Source organism: Zootoca vivipara, chromosome 2, assembly GCF_965207765.1.
Source record: "Zootoca vivipara chromosome 2, rZooViv2.hap1.1, whole genome shotgun sequence".
Classification (NCBI taxonomy): Eukaryota; Metazoa; Chordata; class Lepidosauria; order Squamata; family Lacertidae; genus Zootoca; species Zootoca vivipara.
The window spans coordinates 74,483,827-74,509,245 of NC_142584.1; the positions used below are offsets into that span (position 1 = coordinate 74,483,827).

At 42.0% G+C, this 25,419-nt stretch overlaps 1 protein-coding gene across 2 annotated transcripts in view; it reads left to right on the forward strand.

Annotated features, from left to right (window-relative positions):
• SLC6A11 (solute carrier family 6 member 11) overlaps positions 1–25,419 on the forward strand; it is a 91,507-nt gene that overhangs the window by 32,982 nt on the left and 33,106 nt on the right. For both annotated transcript variants that reach the window (XM_035106212.3, XM_088663221.1), the window contains exon 7: positions 13,402–13,536. In XM_035106212.3, coding sequence (XP_034962103.1) covers positions 13,402–13,536 — 135 coding nt within the window. The remainder of the gene's footprint in view (positions 1–13,401; positions 13,537–25,419) is intronic.

A 25,419-nucleotide genomic window follows, 5' to 3' on the forward strand; every position in this document is an offset into this window, starting at 1 on the left:
ACAGAAGTTTCTTTTCTATGAAAAAGTGACTCAGGGCTGGCTCTAGGGGTAGGCTGGGTGGCGCGGGGCGCCAGGGCGCCGGGCTGGCAGGGGGCGCCTCACGGCAAAGCCACGTGGAAGCCGTGCTGCACGCTGTGCCCGCCCACCAGGGCGGGGGCGCCGGAGCAATCTCCGCACCACAGCACCAGGGTGCCTGACCTGCTTGAGACGGCCCTGAGCTGACTGTCACATATCACAAAATGTTCGCTTCAAAATAGTTTGATATGTGTCAATGCAAGGCACATACATCTACATGAGAGCAGTGTGGAGAGAAACGTGGCAATGTGGGGCACTTTTATTTTTATTGCATTTATTTGATCCTTGTTATATAAAATGTCTCAAAGCAACTTACAATTGCAAGACCCTTATATCCATTATTTTAATCATGCTGGCATCCTTTTTGGATTTGTTTGTTACTTTCACATCTCAAATACAATTATTATTAATGTGGCCTTTTTAAAATGGATTCCAAGGACTTTATGGATACTAGGTGATTGAAGTATTATTTTGTTTAGCCTTTTAATTTAATCTGCACTACAATCCGTTGCTTGACTATTCAGAAGTAAGCCCTATTGAATTCAGTGGGGCTTACACTTAGGAAAGTGTGCATAGGACCCTTGTGCATACTGCTCTTATAGATTTTGCTGCTTTAGTGTATTTTTGTTTATTTTTAACTTGGTTTATTTGGATCTCAAATTTTGTAAATTTTGGGGATTTGATTGAAGAGCAGGGTATACATCATTTTAATAAATAGGTTAAAAAAATGGCCATCCAGTTCACTTAGAATCCTTACTTTCTAAGTGACCTTTCCTGTACATGGTGTCTTCCAGATGTTTTGGACTAAAATTCCCATTCACCCTGGCCATCACAGGTGAAGGGACCAGTTTGAAGAAGACTGATCTAAGGTTACTCTTGCTAAAAAAAAAATGTATACCAAAAACTGGACTAGTTCACACCTCACAGTGCGCCACAGTAAAAAAATGAAAGGGGGCTTACTGTGCTGGTACAAGCTTATTGGTTGCTCCTGCTTTGCTTTGCTTTGCCTTGCTCTGCCTGGAGCAAGGAGAAGCAAAAGCTTAACATATATGACAAGTGTACATGCTTTATTACTCTCTGAAGAAACCATTTAAGTAGATAGTCGATTAAAGCCTGAAAGACTACACCATACAACCAAAACTTGCCATGATTCTGCAATGGAGGAATTGTTTTATTGTGCTGTCAGAGTAGTGTTAAGCCTTCACTGAGATGTAGTGGGGAAATGCTTATCATAAGTATTTAAACAATCAAATGACCATTGCACAGTGTTTCTAGCTCTGTAAGAAACTCATCATGCAAAAAAAAAGTTTTTGATTCTGTAAATTGGTCCTTTGAAATACCATCATTGCGGTTTACTGATGTGAAAAAAGCTTCAAAACATGGAATTGTAACCTAATCTTGCTTTTGCATTGTTCATACATAATCAGTGGGAATGGAAAAGGTAGCTTTTGCTTACTGAAAAGTAGCAAATTGTTCAAAATTCCATTGCTGTACTTTCCAGTGAAGCTCATAAGTGCTGTAGTGTGTGTATGTGATTAGTATGTGTTAAAGTACATAGCTATGGTATGCTTTATTGAATCACAGAACATAAGTGGCTGCTTGATCAGGCTAAAGGCCTGTCTAGTTCAGCATCCTGTTCTCTACTGGCCAACCAGATGCCTTTAGGAAACTAGTGAGCAGTACCAGTACAGTACAGCAGTACAGTAGCACTATCTCCATTTGGTATAGAAACACGGGTGGGTGCTGTAGTCTAAGCCCCTGAGCCTCTTGGGCTTGCCAATCAGAAGGTCAGCTGTTCAAATACGCGTGACGGGGTGAGCTCCTATTGCTCTGTCCCTGCTTCTGCCAACCTAGCAGTTCGAAAGCATACCAGTGCAAGTCGATAAATACAGTAGGTATTGCTGTGGCAGGAAGGTAAACGGTGTTTCCGTGCACTCTAGCACTCGCCACGGTGTCCTGTTGTGCCAGAAACGGTTTAGTCATGCTGGTCATGTGACCTGGAAAGCTGTCTGTAGACAAATGCCGGCACCCTCAGCCTGAAATGTGAGATGAGCACCACACCCTATATTCACCTTTGAGTAGATTTAACCATCCAGGGGTCCTTTACCTTTAATTTTTAACCATTTGGTATTCCCAGCAACTGGTAGGCAGAACTGTCTAGCATTCTCAAGACAGCTAAGACTGTTTCCCAGAGCAGTTCCAACCAATCAGTGAAAAAGTTGGAAAGGTAAGAGTCATCATATGAACTGGGGGGAAAATATTCTCTGTGAAAATTTGCCTTCCCCTATTTGCTTCTGTCCACTGAAGTTGTGTGGCAGAGTTTTTTACATTTTCTTCTTTCATGAAAACCTTTGCACAATGACCAAGAAATATCTACTTGTTGCAGAGGATTCTGATGATTATTTTTGAGTGCACATTTTGTTAGGCTGGGTGCTGATTGGGGCCCTTTGGGACATAACATTCACATCTTGCTAAATTATGTTTGTCAAGCTGAGATCTCAGCGGTTGTTAGGTGCACCACCAAAGTTCATAGCTACTTGGTTTGCTAATAAATCTAGACAGTTCATAATGCTAAAACATATTAAATCAAGGAGCATTTCACCAAAACTATTTTCTGGCTCAGAACATAAAACATTCTGCACATAGACGGCAGCATTCAGCAGATCAGATGCCAAAAGCCAGATTCTTTGTAGGCACATCCTCAAAGATTCATTAATATTAAACCCTCTTCATCAGTGCTATTTTTCTAGAAAAAGAGGTCACCATGAACTTCTTCCTTGTTCTCTTAGCATGGAAACGGTGCCCACCTGAGAGGTGCCGGAGCTGAGCTCTGGTAAGATCCTGCTTTTGGGGGGGGGGCTGCGCTTCATCTGACTGGAATTATGAAGTTACATGAAACGCCAAGCTAGTACATTGTTCTTGTGCCACACCTCTCTCTACTTGGACTTTCCAGAAGCTTTGGATTTCTGCCATTTTTCTTATCGTGAAATGTTTTGAGCCAGAATGTATTGTTCATTTCTGGAGATAGTAACACCTGGCAGTGGTGTATTCATCCTTTGACTGAACTTCTCAAACTGACAATAACATTACAAATTCAGTTGAAATGCGGAGAGTAAGATGCAGAAAATTGCAGTTCATCCTGCTGCTATTGCAGACTTGCCAGTCACTTATCACCAATTATTTTTTTGCTTGTTTAGAGGAGAGTGAGGATAAGAAAGCTCTCATGTAGAGGTGAAGTTGAGCCAACATAACATGTGCACATGTTCATAAAGTTAAGGAGCAGTGCCTGTGTACCTTTCACCTTCTAACTCTAAAATAATCTCATCAGAAGGAGTTAAACTGTACTTGCCAGCAGTTAAGGCTCACTCAGTAGTTCCACACAGAAAATTTATTTTATTTCAATAGTAGACTGTATAAAGAGTCTAATGGATTCAATGAGGCATAAGGAAAAAGTGTAAAGGGACAGCAGAAGAAAATAAAAGAGAAAGATGTGCGAAAAAAGAAAGGAACTGGGGACCATTGTAAGTCTTCAGGAAAGGGAACTAGGCAGCAATGATTATATCTCCTGAAGTGTCTTTTGTTTCAGCTTGAAGTAATAGCAGAGAAAAGTCCTTCGTAGTGAAGCTTTAACATGCAGCCCAAGATTGATCTCTGTATTCAGGGGAGGAAAGTAGAACGTTCATGAGATGCATGCAGAGTTTTAGGCTTTCCAGCCTTTTCTCATTGAAGTTTTAAAACACTGAAAAATGTTTTTCTTCTTCTTCTCTTAACACATTGGTGAGGTTTTAAGGACATCTCAGAGCAGCTTGCTATAGAAGTCTTTCAGGGTTGCAATGTATTTCACATGCAATTGCAATCAGCATGGAATTGCAATAAAAACAAACTATTTAATCCCTCACCCCATGTGGTTTTCTGTTGCAGATATCTTTAATTGGCACTGGAGACTAGATTAGGCTTCAGTCTAATAGACATGAAAAGGAGTTCAGCTTCACCCTAAAAATTAAGCAGGAATTTTTGGGCTCTGACAATGCATACATTGAGGAACTTGGGGGTCATTCCCATGTGAGAGATAACGTAGAGTAGTTTCAGTCTTACAAGTGGCCTGATTGCCTGAAATTAATATTTTCCTTTTTTTAAATCAGAGCTTCTGATTTCTCCTTCACCCTGTCTATTTTTAAAAAGGTAGTACTGTACAGGGAAGTGAGTCAATAATAGCCTACTAGGTAAGTAAGTGACTGATAAAATAAAAAGACAAATACTTTTACATACAACTACAGCGATTATTTCAGTGTTAATAATTTATGACTTGACATATTCAATCTGTATTACTCACATAATCTCATACTAATGAAAATGTATGTGTAGATTGTTAATTATTTCTCATATAGTCAGAACCACATTTTAGCCTCTTTAGATAAAAAAGGGATGGCAATGAAAAACTTTTGCAGACAATTTGAGTTTGCCAGGAGACACTGTAAAGAGTTATGCAGAATAGCTGAATGACTTTTTGCATCTAAGGCAAAAAAATAAATAAATCCAAAAACCTAGCCTCACTTTGAAATTATGTTAAAACTTTAATGGTAATTGTGCAGCCTTTAATGTAATCCCAAATCTGACAACTGAGATGAATATCAGTCTTCATAACTGATTCCATTCACTCATACATTTTAAACATTGTTTTTTCTGTTGTTTAATCCCCTCTTAATTTCACATAAAATATTTTTAAGTCATTGCACAGGTCAAGCATCTGAGGAATCCTAGTGGAAGGAATAAATAAATAACACTAGTAAAAACTCATTTCTAAATGAGTATGGAGATTTCTAGTCAGGCCAACATTCAAAGCAAAGGAAAGCAAAATGTGTTTTGGTAAATCTGGGCAAAGTTATAAAACGCTAAACCAAAATGCAACCATAATTGTTAAACTGAAGTGAGAAAAGTCTCACTGTAAGGGATTGGGAGCCTTCAGGCATCCTTTTCTTTGCACGTTCATGATGATTTGCGCACTTTATATTATTGGGTTAGTCATATATCATCCCATTTTTCAGTACTGTTTGCCCCTGCAAAAGTTTTGGGGTGGTTATAATGTCTTATTTCCAGTTGGTGCATATCCCTGCTGAAATCCTGTAACTTCTTATATCACAAATACTCTGGCTTTTCTTTTCTTTTTGTCCCATGTTTGTTGCACTATAGCCCCGCTGGACAGCAATAATGTGGCAGCATTTGGGGAAGCCACCACGGAACAACTAATAAAGCAGAATTAAACCACCACTAATGCACTGTTATTGTGTCAAGAACATTTAGCAGAATACAGTATACCTCCAATAAAATGGCAGTCTGGAGGGGCCCATTTTTGCAAATAAATAAATAAATAAATTTTGATTGGCTAACAAATACCATGGTATACGCACAATGCAAGTAAAGCAAAAGAGTAAGGTTCACTACAGCCAACTCTTTTTTTCTGATTCATCTTGAAGTTGTGGTGATATAGTGTGTGAACATTAAACTGACATGCTGCGTTGTAGCAGCAGCCTGGGAAATCTATTTTTAACTTTTCCAGCTAAATTCGCCATGCTGAGTGCTTCCTATTCTGTCTCAACAGGTTAAAGATAAACTGTATTGTTCCTCCTGAGGTTTGCCTTATTTCTGTACTGGCTCTCCAGAGTTAAGTGTGCTGCATTGCAAACTGTATATACTGATCAGAAGTCTCAGTTTATGTAATGACTCAAACTTGCAGTCCAAACAGATAGGCTAGATATTTGTTTTGTTTTCTCAGCACACTGACATTGCTGGGGCATAGCGGTGATGTGGAGGAACTATTTTGAGCATTGGTATGCAAATTAATACACTAGGCAATTAGAGGCAATTAAAACAGGATCTAGTGTAATTAGAAACGATGTTGTCCTTGTTTTATTCAGAGAAGTTTGACATGTTGGAGAAAAGAAAAGAAAAAGTACAGGAAGCTTGCAATGCTTTTTGAGATGTACCCAGTAATAATAACAGCAACAAAGCTCCATAATGACGGTACAAGTTAACATAAGGTTCCAGGTCATTAAGTGGGGAATCAAAGGGCAGAAGTTGTATTTAAGGATGGGGATAGTACAACACTGAATGTTAATGCGTAGTATGCGTGACTCAAATTTAATGTATTGTAAATGGGAGCCAAAGCACCCAAATTATTACCAGGATATCCTGCAGTGCAGACTAATCTAAATGTACTGTTTAACTGATACTGCAAGTCCAAACCTTTGATCCAGGGCGATCATCCATTTCTCTCCCAGGAAAAATTCCCTACATTTCCACAAAACGACTCAGCCTTTGGAGTGGTTCCTGAGGCATCTCCTCTCATGGAATGGAGTCAATCCAACCCATTGGTCCTCTATAGATGATGAAACATGTGAAACGGCGATTAGAGCAAGATTGGCAGAAAGCTCTGAATCAATCAGACCGAACCCAGGTTGGAGCCTATTTGAAGATCTGTTTTGTGGCAGTGTAGGGAGCAAAATTATTTTTCCCCTCTGTCTCCATTGCAGCAGCAAGGAGCTGTCCAGCAGAGCTCTTTCAAGTCTTCAGGGGTCTTTTCGACCACTTGACAGCCTGCTGTGAACAATCGGCTTAGCACTTCAGGGACAAAATCGATCCTTTCTGACTTGGAAACTTTAGTTGATACAAGTCCAGTGGATTTAAACTATGGCTTCTGCTTGCTGGATATTTTCAGTTTGTACAGCTCAAGGATGTGGCAGGATACTTGGAAATGTGAGAGCTACCATAGGTATACTAGAGCCTTGCTTTTACAGGCTCATCAAAAAGGCCAGCAGGGGACAGGAGAAGTGTGTCCCTGTAGGTTCTGCTGGACATTTTGGAAGCTTTCAATAGCATAGACCAGGCATCCCCAAACTGCGGCCCTCCATATGTTTTGGCCTACAACTCCCATGATCCCTAGCTAAGAGGACCAGTGGTTAAGGTGATGGGAATTGTAGTCCAAAACATCTGGAGGGCCGAAGTTTGGGGATGCCTGGCATAGACCATAGTATCCTTCTGGACTGCCTTGCTGGGGTGGGACTAGGGATGGGGCAGTGGCTCTGTTTCTCCTTGGAGGAGTGAACCCAGAAGATGGTGCTGGGGACTCCTGTTTAATGCCTTTGCTGTTGACCTGTGGGGTTCCTCAGAGTTCTTTTCTGTTCCTCGTATTTAACATTTAAATGAAACTTCTGGGAGGAGGAGTCTGAAGTTTCCTGGTTTAGTGTCACCAGTATGCTGAGAACACCCAGCTCTATTTCTCCTTTCCACCTAAATCCATGGAAGCTGTCTCGATTCTATGTTATGGTCGATGGTATCCAGCAGAACTAGGAAACAGCTTCACTTTTGTCCCTAGCCCACTGGAGATCATTGACCAGTGCAACCAAGGCAGTTTCAGTCCCATGATGATGCCTGAATCCAGACAGGAAGGGATCCAAATGGCCCGCTTCTTCCAGGCATGCCTGGAGTTGTTCAGCAACCACTGGCTCAGTCACCTTCCCCAAGAATGGAAGATTTGAGACTGGACAATAGTTGGCTGTATTGGTTGTATCTAAAAATGGTTTTTTAATAAGTGGTTTGATAACCGCCTCTTTCAGCCGGTCAGGGAAGGCTCCCTCACAGAGAGAAGCATTCACCACCCCGCGAAGCCCATCGCCCAGCCCTTCCCGGCTAGCTTTTATAAGCCAGGATGGGCAAGGATCAAGGAGACAGGTGGTTGGTTTCACTCATCCAAGCAGCCTGTTCACATCCTCGGAGGTAACAGATTGGAATTGATCCCACACAACTGGACTAGACAGGACTATAGTACTCCCACCCCGGCCCTGCTCCCATGGTGGAGTCTACCTCTTCCCGAATCTGAGTGACTTTATATGCAAAAAACTTAGCGAAATCATTGCAGGAGATCATGTGGCCTGTACTGGGCCCCAATGGAGCAGGTGGTTCCGCTAAATTGCAAACCACCTGAAAGAGTCCCCTGCTGCTGTTTTCCGCGGATGCAATAGAGGTGGTGAAGGTGGTCTTCACCGTCGCTATCGCCACTTGGTAGGCTCAACATTGAGCTCTAACCCGTGTCCGGTCAGATTCAGAATGAGGTATATGCCACTGGCACTCTAACCATCTCAGCGATTGTTTCATTGCCCTCAGATCCGTGGAAAACCATGGGGCTGTCTGGGCTCCATGCAATCGGAGAGGGCGCTTCGGAGCCAAACAGTCAATAGCCCTGGTTAACTCCACATTCCAGCGGGCCACCAGGGAATCAGCTGAAAGGCCATCAACATGGGATAAAATATCCCCTACCACTCTCTGGAAACCATTTGGATCCATTAAGTGGTGGAGGCAGACCATCCAAATCAGTCCCACCTCCCTGCAGAGGGGAAGGGTCACGGAGAAGTCCAGTTGCACCAGGAAGTGATCTGACCATGGCACTTCTTTAGTTTCGCTTTTACTTAATGCCAGATCACCAACATCCATAGAGGTGAACACCAGCTCTAAGGCATGCCCACGGCTTTGAGTTGGGCCAGACTTATTCAGGGACAGCCCTATGGAGGTCATGCTTTCCACGAAGTCCCAAGTGGCACCTTGTAAGTTCGTGTCGGCATGGATGTTGAAATCCCCTAGGACAACCAAACCAGGTGTCTCCAGGAGAACATCCGCCATGACCTGAAGCAGTTCAGGCAGGGAATCCTTGGTGCAGCGGGGAGGTCAGTACACCAAAAGGAATCCTGTACTGCCCCTATTACGCAACTTCCAGAACATGCACTCAGAGAACTGGGTCTTCCCAATAGGACGCCTGGTGCAAACTAATGACTTCCTAAAAATCACTGCAACCCCACACAGCTTGCTATGCGTAAGAGAAACCTGGTAGACAGGCAGTGGCAAGGACGGGCCTATCTGCTTCATCCAACCAAGTCTCTGTTCTTCATGGCAGGTCAAGTTCTCCATCCACAATCAAGTCATGGATGGCAGTGGTCTTATGAATCATTGACTTGGCATTGCACAGCAGCACCTTCAGGTCATGTGGGTATTCCTTGCTGATTCCAGTATCTGTCTGGTCAAGACCAGACGCGGAGGGAGGGATAGTCCTCAAACAATGACTAAACTTGCTTCCTCAGTAATGACATGGTCTGGTCTTAGTGCAACTCCTCCTCCTACCTGTGATCACTGAGTGATTTTGTTGGCTGGGACCCACTCCCAGGCAGCCCTGACCCCTCACCTTAAAATCAAATTAAAACCTATACAAAAAACAAAAACAAAACAAAACAGTAAAAATTACAAACATACCAAAATTAAACGAATTCCTACACCCAACTAAACATCCATCCCACCCCCCACACCTGAGGCCTCCTTGGAGCCTTATAAGCTGTGATAGTGAGTATGGGGCCCGCCCCCAGGCCCAAGATAGAAAATGGACTTCAAGGAGGAGTTGTCCTCCCCAATACTCACAGGCAAAGCAGCAGCAGCAATGTTATGTTTTTAATTTTTTATATAATTATAATTCAATTAATTTTCTTTTTTTAAAAAACTCCCTGTGTATGTTTTTAATCTGTTCTTATCTGTAAACCACCTTGAGTCCCTGTCAGGGAAAAAGGTGAAGTATAAATATAATACAGTACTAATATTAATTTAAGGGTGCATGGGCGTGCTGCCAGAAGACAGAGTGCATAAAGACCCTTCTGTATTTAACATTCTAACTTTACTACACTTCAGTGAAAGTTCTTTATGTTTATACATTTGCTTCTGTTTATATAAATGCAGCTTTATTTGCAGTCTAAATTTAGTCTTGAGCTTTCTTGTGTTTGATTTATGGATGAGTAGAAGAAAAATTCAGTGCAAATACATACAACTTGTGATCATTTTGCTTGGGATACCACAGTTAATGCAACTGTGGAAATGGCTTGTCCGTTTGTTTTGGATAGTTTATGAAGGATGTAGATGTGGTTTTTGGAGGTGTGAGACCAACCACTGGTATGCTCCTCCACCCTTGCCCTTCCTGGCTGATAAGAGCAGCCAAAGGAAGAATCATCAAGTGGGTAATGAGGGTGGCAAATGCCCCCTTGAAGGATAACATAATTGCAGCAAGACTGAAAGAGATGTGTGACAATTATCTAGGGCTGAAGGTATCCTATAACTGTCTTACTATTTTACTTTCCTGGCTTTGGGGATTTATTTACCCAATGAACTCAATATTGTAGAGTCGACATAACTGAGTTGCAAGTTTAACAGTTTTAAAATTGAAACTGTGCACACAGATATACACAGCTTCAAACAAAGCAAATAGTTTATTACACTTCCAAAGACATGTCAGTCTACTTGTGGAGGTGGCCCACCAGAGTCCAAGCTAAAATTCCATCCCAAGCTTAACTTCCTAACCTCTTTTATACGGTTTTTGGGTTTGCATATATGGTAATGATGGGCATGCCAGTATTCTCATTGGTGTCTATATATTCTGGACACATGCAGAGTGTCTTCTCAATTTGAATCCTAATTCTTACTTCCTTGTTCCCTAACATTTTCCTCTGTTTTCCCATTTCTAGACAAGAACATATTGCCTAATCTTTTACTCTTCTTCGGTACATATGTTTGGTTCTGGATTTCTAACTGTCCCCTGATCTAACCATATTTCCTGCTGAAACCTGTGCCCACCAACTTCCTACTTATAATTTTGCCCATGTCAAAAATGATTTTTTTCTTTTCTGTGTTCACTTTTAGCTATTTTTCTGAGTTAAATCTTAGGTTAACTCTTTCTAAGGTAAAGGTAAAGGGACCCCTGACCATTAGGTCCAGTCGCGGACGACTCTGGGGTTGCGGCACTCATCTCGCTTTATTGGCCAAGGGAGCCGGTATACAGCTTCCGGGTCATGTGGCCAGCATGACAAAGCCGCTTCTGGCAAACCAGAGCAGCGCATGGAAACACCGTTTACCTTCCCGCCAGAGTGGTACCTATTTATCTACTTGCACTTTGATGTGCTTTCGAACTGCTAGGTTGGCAGGAGCAGGGATCAAGCAATGGGAGCTCACCCCATTGCGGGGATTTGAACCGCCAACCTTCTGATCAGCAAGCCCTAGGCCAGGCATCCCCAAACTCGGCCTTCCAGATGTTTTGAGACTACAACTCCCTTCTTCCCTAGCTAACAGGACTAGTGGTCAGGGATGATGGGAATTGTAGTCCCCAAACAGCTGGAGGGCCGAGTTTGGGGATGCCTGCCCTAGGCTCTGTGGTTTAACCCACAGCGCCACCCATGTCCATCTACTCCAGGCATGTCAAACATGCGGCCCTCCAGATGTTTTGGCCTACAACTCCCATGATCCCTAGCTAGCAGGACCAGTGGTTGGGGAAGATGGGAATTGTAGTCCAAAACATCTGGAGGGCCGCATGTTTGACATACCTGATCTACTCTTTCTACTTATACCTTATTGAAGTATGATTGATACATATATGTGCATGATATTTTAGCCCTACGGAAATGGTGCCTCATCTTGAGTTTTCCAAATAAGGATTAGTTGGTTCCATCTTAATCTGGGCCTGATTATGTCATGGTCTTGGTTGCTGTAGTGAAATTTATATTTCAAAAACTGGACAGGGAGAAATGTGTCCCTGTAGATTCAACTGGCTCTTCCAGTATCTTTTGATACCATTGACTACAATATTCTTCTGGACCATAGATTAGACTGGGATGCACTGCTTCAATCTGGCTCCAGTCCTTCTTGGAGGGGCAGTTTCTAGCAGTGGTTGTGAGGGTCTCTTAGGTAAATTAGAATACCCCTGCTGAACAAGCCGAAGGCCCATCTAGTCAAGCATCCTGTTCTTGCAGACAACTAACTGCCTAAATGAAGCCTGGGTGCAACAGCATTCTCCACACTTTTGATTTTGATTTACAGCAATGGTTATTCAGATGCATGCTTGGGTCTGTGGTGTTCCTCAGGGTCCATCCTGTCCCCACAAGATGTTTAACATCTACCAAAGCTATGGGGGGAAACCATCCAGGGATTTGGAGTGTTGTAGCACCAATATGTTGATAACATTCAGCTCTGGTTCTCCTTTCCATCGTATTTTAGGGTGGCTTTTGAGGAGCTAAGCTGATGTTTGAACTTAGTAATGGACTAGATTGGTGGTTCCCAACTAGCTCAGTACTGCGGACCCCCTATTTTTAAAAAGCCAAGCCATGGACCCCCTACTTTTGAAAATTTTGGAATCTCTGTGGTAGTTTTTGTTATGTGAATGGTGCCACAGACCCCTGGGTGGGTTATGCAAACCCTCTGGGGTTCACGGACCTGCAGTGGACCAGATGAAAGCAAATGCCTGTCTTTCCAGGGAAGACAAAATTGATGTTGATGAGTAGGATTGATCTGAAAATTGGAGTTTAGCCTCTCTTGGGAGGGTACTATTTCCCTTGAAACTTTTGGTTCAGAGTCTGATAATACCCCTGAATCTATCTGTGGACCTGATGTCCAATTTTCCAAGCCTTCTCGGTTGCTACACCAAGGCTTTGGAACTTCCTCCACTTAGCTCAGCCTTTGTCAACACAATATCTTCCAGATGTTTTGGTCTACACCTCCCATCAGATTGAGTCAGCCAGGACTGGTGGAACTTTTACTCCAAACATCTGGAGGTTACCAGGTTGACAAAGGCCTGCCTAGGCCAATTTTGGGATAGTGGTGGTTCATGTTTTTTTTATATAGGTCTCAATGTAATACCCAGCATCTCCAGGTCAGGGTGTGAATGAATTTTGTCTGAAACCCTGGAGAGCTGCTGCCAGTCAGCTCAATATTGAGCTGGATATATCAATAGTCTGACAGTATAAGACACCTACATTGATTTGAACCAAGATCTCCATATCCAGCTCCCTGGCAACTAAAGTCTAGCTACAAGCCTTCCATTGCCCAGAGAGCGCAGTGGGTCAGTGCATCTGGCTGTTAACCAGAAGGTTGGTGGTTCAACCAGGGATGACTGTGAGCAGAATTCCTGCACTAGATGGGTTGGACTAGATGAACTTCAGGGTCCCTTCCAACTCTACAATTCTATGATTCTGTTATATACTGAATCAGCATGAACATAAGAAAATTACATAAGAAGAACCCTGCTAGATCGGACTAAAGGCCTATCTAGTCCAACATGTTTCCACAGGGCCAACCAGCAGCCTATTGGAAGTCCACAAGCAGAGCATATAGGCAATATACCCTGCCTGTTGTTGATCTCCTGATAGGCATCTGGATTAGTAAGCATACATAATATTGTTCTCCATTTATGAACTGCAGCTGAGTACTTTTTATTGCTAAAATAATGTGTTTTCTCCCACTTGTTCTTCATAGGTTGTATATGTAACAGCTACATTCCCTTATGTCATGCTCTTGGTACTGCTGGTTCGAGGAGTAACACTACCTGGGGCATCTGAAGGGATAAAATTCTACTTGTACCCTGACCTATCGCGACTTTCTGACCCACAGGTAGGACCAAATAAGATGTAAACATTCAGTGCATTGTTGTTTTCCATCAGGTACCCAAACTTTTGTCTTCTGTGTTTTTATTTTAGGTTGAAACAAGGGGTTCAATCCCTATAGTTTCAAATAGATGTTAAGTAAGCAAAGCTAGTTTGGAAACATTTGTGCTGTGTTTAACTTAATTGTACCTAGAGATGTAAAAATTTGAAGAATTTTGAAAGCATGAAAAGAATACCATTTCCTTTAATTTTTTCGGGAGGGGGGTTGGAATTGGGAGAGATGTTTGGAATATATGCAATACGGTGGTATCTCTAGTTAGGAACTTAATTCTTTCCGGAGGTCCGTTCTTAACCTGAAACTGTTCTTAACTAGAGGTGTGATTTCACTAATGCTGCCACTGCACCGCCAGCACACGATTTCCGTTTTCATCCTGGGGCAAAGTTCTCAACTTGAGGTAGCTCTTCCAGGTTAGCGGAGTTTATAACCTGAAGTGTTTATAACCTGAGACGTTTGTAACTCGAGGTACCACTGTACATACTCTGTTATCAAACCAACACTTGTTTTACTGCTTCAACGCCATAAAATGCAGAATTCATAACTTAATTAGCATATCAGATTGTACTGCTTGGCATATTAATGAAATTTACAGAGAAATCCTGTATATTTTTCTTAGAAGCAAGACTCACTTATTTTATTTCTGGAACAACTGTTGCCATATTATATTTCTTTACTTTAAAGCAAATTGGTTTAAATCTTGGGTGGCTACTCCATGGGCCCATCAATAGCTGCAGCTTTATCTCCCATCAGCCCCAGTCAGCGTAGCCAATGTTCAGGGATGATGGGAGTCCAACAGCTGGATGGAAGGCCACAAGTTCCCTGCTCCTGAAATAGAGATGTGCTGCTTGAGAGCAGGGATGTTGTGGGCACGATCCAATATGCATCTGATAGTCAAGCAACCACATTTGTTAAACCACTCTAAATGTCAATAGTTTCCCTATTTAGGAAAAGAATCACACACACACACACACACCATACTAAAATTAGTATGTGACAAATGGAAGCATCCACACCACCTTTATTTCAATGCAGAACAGGCTTAGAGACACTTTACTTCAGGCATAGGCAAACTCTGGCCCACCAGATGTTTGGGACTACAATTCCCATCATCCCTAGCTAGCAGGACCAGTGGTCAGGGATGATGGGAGTTGTAGTCCCAATCATCTAGAGGGCCGGAGTTTGCCTATGCCTGCTTTAATTGTTAATAAGTCCTGGGTAGCTCTTTCACTCTCTTTTATCTAGATTTGGGCAAAAACCAAACAAACCCAAGACTTGTGATGTCTGTAGGTGTATGGGTGGTTGGGTGGGGGAACTGTGTTAGCACTCCCACCTTGATTATAGACAGAGTCCAGTAAGTAACTGCAAATTCTTCACCTTGTAGTCTCAGTGAATGGTTAGTCACAGTGGGTGAGGTTAGAATCTGTAGCAAGACAAAAACTTAATCAACTCCAGCATTCAGAATAAAAGAGCAGACTTATTTAAAACAGTATAAAACAATGGAGAGAAAATGCAAAGCTGTGATTTGAAAACAACAACCTAACTATATAACGTCTAGGGCAGGCTTAGCAAAGTAACTTCAGCTGTCATGAAAAACAGCCTGTGTCGTCCCAGGCAATTTGTAGCAGGCATTCGAACCATTGTTACGGAACTGCACTTTTTATCTGTTGATATTCAGGTGAGGGGCTTGATTGTGTGCACACAAGGATCCACTCAGATAGGATTCTGGTTCGGTTAGATTCTGCACAAAGGCACAGAGAGCAATACCTAACATACTGTTTAAAACCCCTGGAAGAGGCTTTAATTGGTGTAAACCTGAGGACATGTTTCTAATTTGGATTTGGCAAAGTACATTCTGTGTGGATGCTTGCTTTTGAAATCATGGAGATAGGACTCTTTGGGCAGAAAAGCAGCATTCTGAAAAGAAAGGGGTGCTGGGTTTTGGGTTTTAGTTACAAAGCACTTGCTTATTAGAAGATTCTGGATTCCATTCAACAACTGAGCATTTGGTATACTTTCCACCACTTGTCAGAAAAGAACTTAAAAAGGAGCTGGGAAATGAAGGCCATTGAAAGTGATTTATTTTATCAAGGCTGATGTCTTAATAACTGTTAGACTTCATCAAACGTAAAGTTTATGGTGGAATTAGATGGAGTCAAATAGATAATAGAGGTGTTTGTCAGTCTTCATTTCTTAAAGTAGCTGCCCGAGTCTAGTGGCAACTCCTCTTTCGAAAGGCTTTTGGTGGTGTAAGATTTTTTTTATAATTGGATTTGTATGGAATTGGTGAAAAAATTAATGCTTCCCCCCCTTTTTTTCTATGTGATATGGTTTTTAAATTGTTTCTGTTGTATTGTTTTCTGTTGTTATTTATGTAAACCAACCTAGGGCTTCCTGGCAAAGGGAGGTATAGCCAACTCTGAAATAAACAATTAATAAAATAAACAGTGAACATCTCAGCAAAGGTACATTTTAAGGTAATATAGCAATTCCCCCAAACTTTTCCTCTAGTACTTCTGAAGTTGTTAAAATGTACAAATTTCATTTGGCAAATTCTTGCTAGATACGACCCTGTGTTTTAAGTATTTGTATGAATCATTCTCTTGTTCAAGCAGTCAAAACTTTTGAAAAGCAGGACTTTTTTCAAATCCCCTTTGCATGTCTCACTATTTCTCTTCTTCCACACTTTCCCATTCAATAAGATGTTGCTAATATTCTGATATAGGACCTTGAAACGGAGGTTTGCATTTGATATCTTTATCACATTTTTTGTTTACTTTTAAAGTCAGCATGACACCTACATTTAAGCATAGGTTAATTACATAGTACTGTAACTTTATTTTGCCAAATTATGTATTTTAGCAGTTTCAGAAGCACTAGGGTAGAAGCTTTGGGAATTTTTGTTTTTATTTTTGGGTATACAGGAGGGCTGTCAGTTTTAATTGGTTTCAGTGTTAGATTAATCAACTCAAGCTTTCATTTATTAATTGATGGAGGTCTGTTTTAATTGGTGAGGGCAATTTTTAATTGGTTGGGCTATGAGTAAAGGACATCCTTGGATTTTTGAGGCTATTTTTTTACTGTGTTGGAAAAGAAACTATTCAAGATTGCTGTTCTTCAAAGAATGAGGAGGTAGCTTTTGTGAGTTACCTTAAAGTTATTCCAGTGTCTCAAAGACATCATTCTATTGAGATTTTGGTAATATGGACTTTTATTTAAATATAATTTGTTGTTCAATTAATTGGTTAAAAGGCATATGTTGTACAAACTAAACATGGTTTAATTGGTTGACAGTCTTGTGTGGACCATTTTTTTTGTTAGAGTTTTATGGACAGGTGGTGCTTTTGCTTTTCTGCTTTTACTGTCATTCTTGCTATGGCCATTTGTTGTTAACTGCCTTGAACCTTTTGAGGAAAGGCGAAACAGATTTGCAAAACTGTAAAAAGTTTTTTTAGAGTCCAAGCAACATTTCACAGTAACCCAAACAAGCTTATGCTGCCCTCATATTATATTTCAGAGACATAAACTTGTTAAGAAAGCGGTAATTATTTTAGCAGAGTTCTTTGTTTAAATAATGAAAGCTTTATTAAAACATTGTTCTTCATAAGATATAGTTCCAGAAATATAGACTCAGTTACAGAAACACAGAGGCAAGATGTTCATGACTGTCAGGTTACACAAACTGGGCGAAGAGAGTCAAGCCTAGAATGGCAGTTGACAGTTACACTTATGGCAGTTGGGATTTGACAGTTACAGCCTGCCTTGCTGTCCCTGCTCCCATGTGTCTTTGTCACATGACAAGGGGGGTGTTAAATGACATGGAGTCAACTTTTCATGGTTGCTATATAGTCAAGGCAGTTAATTAACTAATGCATTTCTGTGCCATACTAGAAAACATTCAGTTCTTGGATATCAGATTGCCACAAGTTCCACCATTTGTACAGTCACCAGAAAGATTGTAAGGCTATACAGACTTCACTGAAATACAATTAATATGGTTTGCATGTACCTTTTTATAAAAAGTCCAAAAATTGGAATCTCTGGACTTTCATATCTCTTTCCTTTTTACACCCTGAGACAATTCTACATAATTATTCTCAATTTGTAACAGAATCCTATCTGCACCCTACCTGCACTTTAATCCTTGTTATGATTGCATATTCCTTCCTTGCTGGCACAGAGATGTGAACACACTGGATCCCTTCTATAAATGAAAGAAGGGCCCTTTCCATGAACAGAAGAGAAATGGATCCTTTGGAAGCTTTGGCTTACAGAAGTGTGGGGAATGGTTTTCACTTATTTCTTTTCCTGCTAGAGTCACACACACACCCATACGCCTAGGCCATTTCTTATACTGTTCTAGAGGTTCCCCAACACACTGAAGCAGATATTCGGGGGACACAGGTAGGGAAGGATGAAATTAGTAGTGTCCATTGTGTCGCTGTTCACTGTAAAGCAAGCTGGTTTTATTCTGCTGCCATTCCATTTCCACCCATTACATAGCTATCCATCCTGGTTTGCTATGGTATGTCCGCAGTTGCCTTCCCAGTATATTCCCTTTCAAAGTTTACTGAATTTCCAGAGAGGCAAACACAACCAAGAGCCTTGTGGCATCGCTCATCACAAAGCCATTTATGGCTACAAACCTAACTATGTCTATTCAGAAGCAAGTCCCACTGAGGTCAGAGAAGCTTACTTCCAAGTGGGTGGGGTTAGGATTGAAGCCTTGATTTCACAATTCAGTAAAAATCTGTCATCCTATCTCATTTCCCTTGCTCAGGCATCAGGGAGGGACAGCTTCATTATAAAGCAAAATAACTGTAGCAGAGGGTTGGAGAAGTAAAGAAATTTTAAACTTAATTTTACTTAAAAATACATAATTGGTGTGGTAAAAATGGTTCAATCCAGACAGTTCTCCCCCACTTTAACAAAGAGGTTGGAACTAATGGAGGAGCACAGATAAAATTCACAGGTAGCAAGGGATTCTTTCCATCTGAAAAGAGCAATAATGAGCTATGTATTCCATTGTTGTTGTTTTTAAATTCACAATAGGAAGCAAATTAAGGCTGAAATTCTAACCCCAGTTACTGGTGAGTAAGCCTCACTGAATTCAGTGGGATTTTCTTCTGAATAGGCATGACTAGGACTGCAGAGCATATAGACTGCCGTTGGCAACAAACAGCACTTCAGAAATATGAAACGCAAAGAGTCACCTGTATACATCAGTGACTTTCTCGCACCTTGATAGCCCCTTTATCAGCCAAAAACAAATACCTTGCATTATTCGCTCCCCTGTGTGTTCTCTTTCAAAGTAAATGAAGCAGCTAGCCACTCATCAATTAGCCATCTCACCACAGGGTTCTAAACCTCTATTGATCTTCATTGTAGCAGTCTGAGGAAACATCAAGCGAAGTTTGCTATGGTATGTCCGCAGTTGCCTTCCCAGTATATTCCCTTTCAAAGTTTACTGAATTTCCAGAGAGGCAAACACAACCAAGAGCCTTGTGGCATCGCTCATCACAAAGCCATTTATGGCTACAAACCTAACTATGTCTATTCAGAAGCAAGTCCCACTGAGGTCAGAGAAGCTTACTTCCAAGTGGGTGGGGTTAGGATTGAAGCCTTGATTTCACAATTCAGTGTGACATTAATTATGTATAATTTATGGACTTAAAAGAAAACCAAACCCTGCTGTGAATGAATGCGGATTGCAATCTCTTAAATTCCAGTCCTGAACACTAAGTGAACATGCAGCTGGAATTTCCATATGTCTTTCTGTTTAGCCTGGAATTTTCTGACATCCCTAGACACGGGGGAACCAGGGCCTGAGAGTGCCTCTGTTCTGTGAGTGTGTGAAATGCATAATCAGTAAAACATAGAAGCCAGACATATTTTCTAGGAACCAGCGTGGAAGAAAGAGGAAATGGAGACATGATGTTACTGGGGGATAACAGATACTGTTGATCTGCTCTGGTATCTTTTCCTGCCTTGTTCCCGCCAGACCTTAAGGCGGTGCTTAACATGGTAGTGCTCAAGCCTTCCTGGAAATCATCTGACTTGGAGCCCCTTCCTCTTCCAGAGGCCTCATACAGCAGAATAGATGGCAGGAGAAGATGGCATCCCACCAGGTTTCAGTAATGCCTATTAGGCCATATTTCCCATTCTATATTAAGAGCAATTCATCTTACTTAATTCCCATACTCTGTGGGTTAGTATAGAGACAACAGCAAGTCATTCCCTCCAGCTGCTTCCTTCTTGTAGTTTCCTGCCCTTTAGCAGGTTTCTGCAGCACCACCTCAGTTTCTTGTGCATCAATTAGGCTATTACCCCCAGTACCAAGTGTTCCACTGCCATTTGTAATATTGCCTCCCTCCCCCTTTGATCAAAAAGGAGCCCCCAGTCTGAATCTGGGGCCTGTACCAATTTCTTGCTGAAAATTATCCCACTCTACACAGTTCTCTGCTGCTTAAGGTACTGTTTGCCATAAAACATATTCAGGGCAACTTACGGTGGGTGCTCATTTCAATGGAATGCGGGCTCAAGACCCCAATCTAAATCAGGAGCACAATCCTGTTTGGAGCCCTATAGCTCTTTCCCCCTCCTCTGCAAAAAAAGTTGACAGTTTAAACAGGTAGTCCTGATACTGGTGGGCCAAGTCATTGAAGGCATTATAGGTCATTTTATCATCTTAAATTGGTAGTGAATTAGCAATCAGTGTAGATCCACACAAAAATGTGTCTGGTCAGATAAATCTAACAGCAGCCTTACCGTTGTATTTTGCAGTAATTGCAGCTTCCAAACAGTATTCAAGGGCAGCTTCATGTAGAGCACATTGAAATAGTTCCACTCTGAAAATTACACAGGGCAAATATTATTGTAGTCAAGCTATAGCTATCCAGAAATGTCTGTATATGCAGACAGTTTTCTTCAAGGGAGTAGCTTGAATCTAAGCGTGAGCATTGCACTCTGCACATGTGAGGATATGTGTTTTCCCGTTGAGTACATTTTCCTGCTGTCTTAGCCACTTTATTTACATTAAAAAAACTTTTAAAAACACAATTTAAATCAACATCCCAATCTTTTGAAAGCACCATTGCCACCTTGAGGCAAAGATGTGTTAAAACACCAACAAAATGAAATGACATAAAGGACATTTCACTTTCACTTTCAAAGGGAGACTGTGCTAATAATAATAATAATAATAATAATAATAATAATAATAATAATAATGGCACCTGCCCTTGGCCATAAGGTCCCAAGATGGGTTACATTATTAAAAAAAGAAGATAAAGGGTATTTTGGGAAGGGTGAAATTCTATATAGAGCTGCTTCTTCTTTGGCAATTGCACTCATAGCCAAGTAAGATTGTCTTCCATGAACACGGTCTTAACAGTGAGTCCATAAGTGACTGTGCAAGCCAATTCTGGATCCACATATCCTTCCAAAGTGGGGACATAGGTTTCCGGGCGGAGGTTGATCATGGTGAAGGTTTGCCATACAGCTAATTAGGGTGTGAATGTGGGGAATGAGGTCTACCTGTGCAATTATACTTTCCCCTGTGTGCTCCTGAATCCTATTTGGGGGCTTTCCCCACCCTCCACACCAGATTTAGAGGGGCACCAGGGGGGAGACAGGGGACCTTGTTCGGTGCACATAACTTAGTTAAATCCTGCTGTAAATAACTTTGCCCCAGATTACCATACTGAATCTACAAAGAGACAGTGCCTGACACACCTCTGTAGTGAGGATCTCCCACAGTTTTGTGGGGCATTGCATAGAAGACTGTCTCATGAGCCCTCTCACCTCATACTGCCAAAGAAGATATCACCATAAGAATTGTCTCTCCTCCTGTGGATTGCCATACAGGCAGGTATTTGGGTCCCAAGTCATTTAGGGCTTTAAACCCCAAGGTGAGCACCTTGAATTGTGCTTGGAAGGGAATAGGCAGTTCGTATAAGTGCTTTAGGAGGTGTTACACTTGTCCTGACTGTTGGGAATTCCATTCCACCCTTGCTGCAGATGTGTGGGATTGTTACATGTCACATGTCTGTTTACATTCCAGCACAGATTGTTGGAGTCTCATGAGCGGAACATCTGCTCTGTATTGGGTTTTTTCTCTCTCTCTCCGAGAAGAATGACAAGGAGAGAAGCCATGTTTTCTTTGTCCTGATTTATGTACAATAAATGTAGCCTAGTATCCACACCTCGAGCCAGATCTGTTGTGTGTTTACCCTGCTGAGTAATGTGTGCTCATGCATGCCAGCATGAGTTTCAGACACACGGAGGAGGAGGACGACGACGACGATGGAACTCTGTAGCAGCAAGGCTGAGAAGGGAGACACTCCAGCTGGGGCCTGTCCAGCTGGCTTTCCATCCCATGGTTCCAACACTGACAAGTTGTCCCAGCCAGGACAGGAGTGCCACATTGTTCACTAGTTGCACTAGACAGCCCCGTATAGAGGGCATTGTAATAATCTAATCTGAAGGTTATCAGAGCATGGAATACAACGGTCAAATCATTACTGTTAAGAAAGGGCTATTGCTGGTATACCAGCTAAAGCTGGAAATAGGCACTCCTAGACATCAAGTTCACCTGGCCTCAAGCTACAACAGTGTCTCAAGGAATACCTCCAAGGTATGCACCTGTTCCTTCCAGCAGGAGTAAAACTCCACCCAAAACAGGCCATCTCTGCACCTCAGGGTCTTGACAACTCTGCCCACATAGCACCTCTGTCTTATCTGAATTCAGCTTTGTGACTTACACAGCTGTTCTCTTAGATAACAGCAATCTAATTCAATTGAGCGCTTTTTCTTGGTTATTTTGCCTTACTGAGATAGAGGACAGTAAGGACCTATCATTACTAACCCAGAAGTATGTAGGATGTGCATCTTGCATACTTCATACTCCTAGGAGGAGGACAACTCCTATGCTGGGCAACAGTCTCTCCAGATGTTTTTAAATGTCAGCTGAAAATGTTACTAGTGTACATTTCATGTGGAAACTGGGAGTGAGAGATTTCTTGTAACACCTTAAATATGAAAGCTCTTTCTGTGTGACAGAGGAAAGTTGTTTTATTGGAATTTCTTGTTAATTCTTTAGTAGCACTCAAAGTAAGAGCACTCATAGAGTGGTGCATGCCTCTTTTGCCAACATAAGACTGCATGGTGCATTTAATACTGTGCTTTCACTGGTACCCCTTGATGGGGTTTTCCATTTCATTTAATGTTGTGTCTTGTCACTCAGAGATATTCCTCTACTGATTTTTCTCCAAATGCAGCCTGTACATACTTGACAATTTCCCCAAACCTGGATAATCAAACATAATTATCTGCTGCAGTCTCTCTGCTGTTCATCTGACTTATAGGCACATTGCAGTTACAGCTTCTTCAACAGCTCATAACTATACATGTATACTCAAAAGTAACACTTGTTAAATGGGATGAGGTTTACTCACAGGTAAGTAGGTAAAAGATTGTCCCTCAGTCAGCTCTTGTCTGAAGTCTCAGGTGCAGAAGTGATTCCTCCTTCTTTGGAGGTCTTTAAGCAGAGGCTTGACAGGCATATGTCAAGAATGCTTTGATGGTGTTTCCTGCTTGGCAGGGGGTTGGACTGCATGGCCCTTGTGGTCTCCTCCAACTCTATGATTCTATGATTCTATATCTTACATACTTATTCTCAAACCACATCCTTCTGACCCAAGGTTGCACAATTATAACATACTACATATTGCTTTTTTGCTTTCTTTACATTCTCCTTTTCAAGCTTGGCATAGCAAATGATTGGGGAAATATGCTGGTCCAGTGTGGTGTAGTGGTTAAGAGCTGTAGACTCGTAATCTGGGGAACCGGGTTCGCGTCTCCGCTCCTCCACATGCAGCTGGTGGGTGACCTTGGGCTAGTCACACTTCTTTGAAGTCTCTCAGCCCCACTCACCTCACAGAGTGTTTGTTGTGGGGGAGGAAGGGAAAAGGAGATTGTTAGCCGCTTTGAGCATAGCTGCCAAGTTATCCCTTTTTTACAGGGATTTTCCCTTATGCTGAATAGGCTTCCTCGCGAGAAAAGGGAAAACTTGGCAGCTATGGCTTTGAGACTCCTTCGGGTAGTGATAAAGCAGGATATCAAATCCAAACTCCTCCTCCTCCTCCTCCTCTTCTTCTTCTTCTTCTTCTTCTTCTTCTTCTTCTTCTTCTTCTTCTTCCATGCTGCCCTATGTTGGTATCATTTTATAATATAGAAACAGTGGTTTATTGCCAGGGTATATTTTGATACAGCTTTATCACTTAGAACCACAACCATTATCCTTAGTGCACGATGTGCTGGTATCCTATACCAGATTAGTGGAGCTATAGCTGGCTGGGCATATCAGTCCTATAATACTCTCCTCTAATTTCACATCACTACTCATTAAAAAAGGGAAGATAATGTTATTTACAATACTCTGACAATTATTTCTTCAACAGAACCTTTTACAGTTTTATTGCCCTTGCATAATCTCCCACATATACTCATTAAGCCAGAGCAGACATAAGGCTGAGAAATAGTTAATGATTGTTAAGATATCAAGAGCAGGCTGTGGGATCATGCACTCCATGTCACTCCATGACCTCATTCATGCCTTTTCATTTCTGTCTGACAACACATCAGTTGTAGCTAAAGCTTACAGTGGCACTGTTCCGAACCCATGGTTAATGTAGTTGTTATAGCTAAATGTATATGGGTTAGGCTGGGGAATTTGTGTGTGTGTGTGTGAGAGAGAGAGAGAGAGAGAGAGAGAGAGAGAGAGAGAGAGAGAGCGCAAGGGCAATTTTTGTGAGTGAGGCCAAGGGTGCAGAGGAGGGAGCATAGAACTGGTCTGACTGCGCTGGCCACCAATTACTTTCCAGGCCCAATTCAAAGTGCTGGTTTTGACCTATAAAGCCTTAAATGGCTCAGGATCATACTTGCCAAGTCTCCCGCTGAAAAAGGTGGGATCAGCAGTGGCGTGGCACCGGAGGTTGCGTAGAAGCAACTTCTGGGGCCGCTTTTCCCATGTGTGGGCACCGGAAATTGGGCAGAGCCGCACCGGAAGTCGCTTCTACGCATGCCCAGCGGCCATGTTGGTGGCGGCCGCATGGCGGCAGCCGTCACCAAGATGGCCGCCAGGCATGCGTAGAAGCCTTCCCACACATGGGAAGAGTGGCACCCAAAATGGAGGCTCCTTGGCAGGTAGGAAATCTGGGGCATTTCCAGGATCTTTCCCCATTCAGGAGAACAGCAGGAAATGGATTAAAATCTGGGGGTTTCCCGCTAAAAACGGGATACTTGGCAGCTAAGCTCTGGACTGCAATTCCTCAAGAACCGCATCTTTCCATATGAACCCACCCAGACCCTGAGATCACCTTCTGAGACCCTCCTTCGTATGCCTCCTCCTCGAGAGGTCCAGAGGGTGGCAACATGAGAACGAGCCTTTTCTGCAGTGGCTCCCCATCTGTGGAATGCTCTCCCAGGGAGGTTTGCCTGGCACCTGCATTATATACCTTTAGGCACCAGGCAAAAACATTCCTTTTTAACCAGGTCTTTGATTGATTTGATTTACATCCTATGCCCTTTTTGTGGTGGGTTTTTTTTGGGGGGGGGGTTATTGGGCTGTTTTTATTTTGATTATGTATTTTGTGGTTTTATATTTTGATTTTATTTTATGAACTGCCCTGAGACCTCCGGGCACAGGGTGGTATATAAATTCAAACAACAACAACAACAATAACAGCTGTTTCAAATCTTGAACAAAATCACCAGCTTCCTGTCCGTATCACCTCATAATCTCTCCCAAAGTAATGCATCTCTTTTTTATAATTC